Genomic DNA, 6,000 nt, shown 5'->3' with positions numbered 1-6,000 from the left:
TATCTGCTATGCCGTGAGCGTATAAGATACAATAAACATAAAGTAAAAGAAACCGTGTTCATAGACACCTAAAATAAAACAAGAATTAGTGAAAACATTTACTGCTATTTGATTGAATGTAAATGACATCATGTTTCATCAGTGAGTTCTGATCGGCAATGTGAACCGACTTTCCTTAATTACCCTTATTAATCTCAGGTTGTCCAGTGGAGTGGAATATTTCCAAATATTTCACGCGCGAATCTATACTAACAACTTTGCCCCTTGTCACCACCAGCAAATTTTATAGTAAATTTAATGAATACTACTCCGTCTTATACTTCCGAAAATTAAAGTTCTCTAACACTATCAACGCTTTTACTCGGTTAGACGTATTAATATTTACAATTTCGTCTATACTTAGAATAAACTTTCTTTGAACTAACGTTCAAATGTTTTATTTCATGAATTATATGCATCACTTTTATTCCATTACATATGATATATACAAGGAAACATTTAGTATAGATTTTACAACTTTTGTGTTTCGTTTGAATGAATAAAAATATCCTAAAATCTTCGGAAATGTTTCCAGTATTACTTCTCACCTTTTTGGATAAGAGTAAATAGGCATTGGAGTAAGAAAATTCTTAGTTGAAACGAACTTTCGACCGAAGTCCTGGCAGCTTCATCTTGCTAATGAATATCCAGGTGAGACCAACGAAACGCACTGGCCCTCCCTGACAAGGCGCCAAGCCGAGGAATTTTGCAATGTCTGCTCAATGCATGGATTTCTGCCGACTCTCCGTATGCAGAATTCGAGACCATGCCTAGATCTGCGAGGGACTGATCTTCATTGCTTGCTAAGGAGAAACCACTTCGAAAACTGTATTGGGATTCCACCAAATACGGTATATGGGAGGTTCTAAAGAACTTTTTGCTGACTTGTTATATCCTAGGGGATAGCAAGCTATGTCACATCCACCTCCTCAGTAATGGTTTTCTATACTGCTGTACCTTCAACTAAATGTGGTCTAACCCCTGCGGCTTCACCACCACTACTGAAATACTATATTATGGTTAGGGCAATAGCTAAAATACTCTGGAGAACCGACAGAACTCATGGTCCGGACGGCGTCAAATATGGGCATTTGGAAACTCTGTGCCACGTGATTTCCACATTGTTTAATATGTTCCTACCTGTCTGCTCTCTATGAAGTGTCAACTACAGGCACATCCACAAGAAGGCTGCCCCCGATGAGATAACGAACTTGCGTCTTAGCCTCGCGTCATCTCCTGAAGAAATGCCTGTCATCGTGGATAAATGACGCATTTTTAGAGTTGAGTAATGGATCATTTCGAGCTTTAAAAGCTTCTACATATGGCATGTCTCCAGGGTCGAGATCTTAGATTAACGTGGATATACCTTACGAAGACTTTCGGGAGTGTCCCGCAATCAGATGTCGATGCGGTGCTCATGGAGGCTCAGCTTGCCGTTGTAAGGAGCTTGCTTGAGTGGAATACGACGACGATCCAGTACTCTGGCGGGGTCATTCCAGCCACTTCGTTTAAAGTAAGAGTCCATTAAAGAAGTCTTTTCCTTTTTGTATTCTTTAACCTTGTGATGGAGTTCCTTATTCGCACCGTAATTGCCACGTATGAGGCCAAAACCACGAGGCAAACCCCATTTACAATATATGGCCCCCTCTAAATTATTAATAATGGAGATTTCTATGAGAGCATAGCTCCGGTGGGGTGGAGCAAGGAACGGCGAACGTTCCAGCTGGTAGTGCCTGGCTTGAGGAAGAGCGTCATTGTCAACAGAATAAGCCATTGCCTGGATTACCCGTGCCACGAAGCCGAAACCGGACCAAGGAAGGGTGGCTCAGGTCGTTACAACATGCCCCACCTTCCAATAATACAGATCGCGAAACCCATTTTAACTACTGGGTGAACGTTAACACCTTGCCACTCAACGGATTTTGGAGGTAGGTAAACACGACTATAAGATACGATAAAACAACACCCCCATGTGTTTTTCCACTGTTTACCATTGAAATCCGGAACCAGATATTTGGGGCTTCTATTTTGTGCCTTTATTTTCTTGCTACATAACTAGTGTCTTAATTCTAACAATTTCCAAATATCTTAATCTAAATAATAATAAACTTATATTAACAGTGTCAGGTCTTAAAAGGTAGGGGAAGGTGTCAATCAAAGCTGGGTCAATAAATTACTAAAACATGCAATAACACAAATAAATAGTTAAAATCGTCAATATATACTAAGTAACATGCAATAAATAAATAACTACAATATATATATATATATATATATATATATATATATAAAACTTGGTCAAAGGTCAGTCTTGCCACTGCTGGACGCCGGATACATGAGTGACATATATGTCCCGGCTCCAGCGAATGGCCTCGGAGACGCAGCGACGGGAGAGGGATGTGCCGTATCTACGGTGGACCCCGAGGCGTGCCAGGGTTCCCCGGTTGGCACTGTCCCACGCACCCAGGGAGCCGACGACGAACGCGTCCACGGAAGTCCTATAGCCTCCGGCCGTCAGCATCCGGGCGAGTGGACCATAGGCGTCGAGCTTCCTCTCCCGCGCAGCTTCGATGGCCCGCCAGCCGTCCTCGTATGGAACGGCGATGTCGACTATCTTGACAATCTTGTTGTGAGCGTCGACCATCACCACATCCGGACGGCAGCGCACCATCTCCTCCGGGAAGTCATCCTCACGGCCTTGGAGCAGCGCTTGAAGGGGCACCCGCTGGTTCACGCGGACCTCAACTCCCTCCGCAGGTCTGATGGCCGCGACGAGGAGATCCTGGACGGCGTTGTGTCTTCGCGTGATGCCAGTAGCGAGGCTGGAGGTGCAGTGGCAGAGCACGTGGGCGGTGGTCTCGTCGTGTCGACCACACCGCCTACAACGCCGATCGTTGACTCCCCAGCGTCGGCAGCCGTTGAGAGGAAGGACATTCAGCCTGGCCCGGTGAACAAACCGCCAGTCCGCGAAACGAGTGTAGCGCCCCTCGTGCAGCATGTGGTTGGCAGTGGCGCAGGTGGTGGTGACCCTGGCCACCCTTCCCTGGTCGGGTTTCGCGGAAAGGGTGGCCCTGAAGTGTTGCTGCAGCGAGGAGCGCAGACTGGCGGACAGCGCGTGACGGGAGCCCCTGTCGACGATCCTGAGGGCCCTGTCCCCAGGGATCGTAATTTGAAGAGTTGCCCTGCCGGCACACCAGCCCCAGCGCAAGTCAGGCAAGCGCTTCTTCAACCTGTTCAGAGCTGCCCGCGCGGCAGAAAAAGTGGTGGCAACGTTGGAGTTCCCGGGGAAGTCGCCGTTGAGGTATCCCACAAGGAACTCCATTCCGGCGCGGGCAGCACTCCTCTGGCCCGCAGAAGCCGCTAATCCCTCCAACGCAAGCGAAGCCACCCTGGCATCCGGTGAGGTGAGGAGCCTGAACGCGTGGTTGATGGCGGCCAGGTCCGAGAGGTCGGCCAGCGGGACGAGTCCAGCCCCGCCGCAGGAAGGTGGAAGATAGACCAACTCGGCACTGGCGCGGGAAGGAACATTGAAGATCTTCTTCACACCACACTTGATCTTGCTGTCCAGGCTCCTAGGTGCAGCCTTGCGGATCCGCGCGGTCTTGAGATTAAATTCCAACTGCGGAACGATGAAGGTCCGCAAGGCGTGCAACTTCTGCCAAGGCGCCAGTACACTCTGAAGGACGGCCTCAGTCTCGGCTTCCAATCTGGCGATGGTGGCGACCGGGGTTTGGTCCACCTTCATCCCGGTGGGGACTCCAAGATGTTGATAGGACTCCCCTTCGCCGAGGACCCGAAGCGGCGCACCGTAGATCCGGAAGACTGAAGGTCTAGTAGTCCTCCGGGCAACATGGAGCGTGGCACACTTGGTGGGCTTGAAGCGGAGTCCAACCCACGTCGCAGCTGGAATGACGACGTCCAGCAGAGCCTGAAGAGACGCCTCCGACCTCGCCACAAGGGCGAGATCATCAGCGTATGCCAGGACGCTGACGCTGGTGCCGTGAAGTACTGCTCCATTTTGGTCCTCCAGTGCAGTGAGCGGCCGAATCAGGTACTCCATCACCAGGTTGAAGAGGATGGGGGAGAGTGGGCAGCCCTGGCGAACTCCAGCTCCAAAGGCGATGGGGTCAGTCGATCATCTGGAGTGGCGAATGGAAGTAGAGCTCCCCTGGTACAAGTCCTCGATGAAGCGCAGCTGGTCTTGCGAGAGCCCCGCGGAGCGGAGCGCGGCGAGGAGGGCGGAGTGGGGGACACTGCCGAAGGCGTTGGCGAGGTCCAACCACGCCACGCAGAGCTCCTTCCCACGCCGCCTTGCGTCATCGAGGAGTTCCTGGAGAATGAAGTTATGTTCCAGGCAGCCCTCCGCTGGGGTGAACCCCTTCTGAGCCCCAGAAATGAGATTGTTGTCGGAGGCCCACCTGGAGAGACGATCCGCCAGGAGACTGCAGAGGAGCTTCCCCGCAGTGTTGGAAAGGGCGATGGGACGCCAGTTGTTAATGTCGCCATGGTTGTCCTTCTTGTGTATTAACACCGTAGAGGAGGACTTCCAAGATGGCGGGAATCGTCTGGCGGCGATGCAGAGGTTGAAGACCGCCGCCAGCACGTGTCCTGTCGAGTCTCTACGGCGCCACACGTTATAACGTACCCCATCAGGGCCAGGGGCAGTATTGGAGGCCTTCCTCAGCAGGAGGGAGACCACCTCAGGTAGTGCAGAGTCAAGCAGTGGCGGGGGGTGCAGAGCGGGAGGGACCAGGCAATTCGGCGGGGGGACACCGGCATATCCGTCTCTTGAAGAGACGGAAGGTATAAGAAGCCTCAAAGTGTCGCTTAATGGTCTCCTCAGGGATGGAACAAAATGGCGATGAGGAGCCTAAAACTTCCCTCATCGCCTTCCGAGGAGCCCGTCGGTAGAGGCGCTGGAGCCTGGCGGCCTCCCTGACGTCCCGGCGGTTGTCACGCGGTGCAGCAGCAGCACGGCGACGAGGAAGCCTAGGTGGATTTGCGGGCTGCGGTGCCGTCGAGAATGAGGCCGTCATCTCATCCAGAGCCACGATGAACTCATCCCATGGGGTCCCAGGGATGAATCGGGGCAGCCACTGACGCTGCCAGGCTGTGAGGTGGTCAGGAAGCTCGGCAGGAGAGCCAGGTGGCACCCCAGGCGACGGAGGATCAGGTGGAGGGTCTGGAGCTCCAGGTGAGCGACGGCCAGGCGGCAGTGCTCCGTGACGGGACGTTGCCGGAGATGATGGATGGTCCGGCAAAGGACAGACATTCTGTCGTCGGAGATCGTTGGTTGTCGGACGGAGATAAGCCTGGAGCTGCTGCCTAGCGTGGATATCTTGAGTGATGTGGCCAGCTGCCGGCAGGACTTTGCGATTGTTGACAATAGCAACAAAATTATACGAATCGTTGACGCCACAGTTCTATAAGTTACTCTCTTGAGAAGGTCTATATAAACACCATTGTCTGCAAAGTATTCAGCTCCTCCAATCTTCTGCTTACTGCATGATACCAATATAAAATAATGAATAATATTTTTGTATATTACACATAGAATAAATAACATATTTGATTTACTTGCATTGCAAATGCCTAAATTTTACCATCTAAACTAACTAAAATAACATTGAAAGTTGAAAAATTTGTTAATTACAGAATTACTACATGCAATATAAACAAAGCTAACAAAAACGTGCTTTGTTACATGTAACTACAACAAAATTTTGAAAAATGCAACTAACATTTTATTAAAACATGGAATTTCAGGAGAAAAAAGATAGGTTATTATTAATTTACATTAAAAGTCATTATTATTAAATAAACATTATTAAAACACACAAAATATATTTTAGTATCATTGCACAGTAAAATTTAAGTTATACGAAAGTTTCAGAACACAATATGTTTTTACACAACTTAATGTTAAAAACACAAATTAAAATATAACTATCATAAGAATAT

The 6,000-nt window shown here is 49.5% G+C and overlaps 2 protein-coding genes across 2 annotated transcripts in view; both read right to left on the bottom strand.

Annotated features, from left to right (window-relative positions):
- Positions 1–2,344: 2,344 nt before the first annotated feature.
- LOC124358304 (uncharacterized protein T26G10.4-like) lies at positions 2,345–3,784 on the bottom strand. The gene has a single exon (XM_046810601.1). The coding sequence runs from the start codon at positions 3,782–3,784 to the stop codon at positions 2,345–2,347; it is 1,440 nt and encodes a 479-aa protein (XP_046666557.1).
- A 970-nt stretch (positions 3,785–4,754) lies between these two features.
- LOC124358303 overlaps positions 4,755–6,000 on the bottom strand; it is a 33,190-nt gene continuing 31,944 nt past the window's right edge. Inside the window, exon 5 of the mRNA XM_046810600.1 lies at positions 4,755–5,462. Coding sequence (XP_046666556.1) covers positions 4,755–5,462 — 708 coding nt within the window. The remainder of the gene's footprint in view (positions 5,463–6,000) is intronic.

Source organism: Homalodisca vitripennis, chromosome 3, assembly GCF_021130785.1.
Source record: "Homalodisca vitripennis isolate AUS2020 chromosome 3, UT_GWSS_2.1, whole genome shotgun sequence".
Lineage (NCBI taxonomy): Eukaryota > Metazoa > Arthropoda > Insecta > Hemiptera > Cicadellidae > Homalodisca > Homalodisca vitripennis.
Note: the sequence above shows the minus strand (reverse complement) of the source record. Positions and strands in the feature narration are given on the sequence as shown.

Bases quoted from the DNA above. Each gene is read 5' to 3' on its own strand.
- LOC124358304 (XM_046810601.1), bottom strand. From the start codon at position 3,784: ATGAAGGTGGACCAAACCCCGGTCGCCACCATCGCCAGATTGGAAGCC.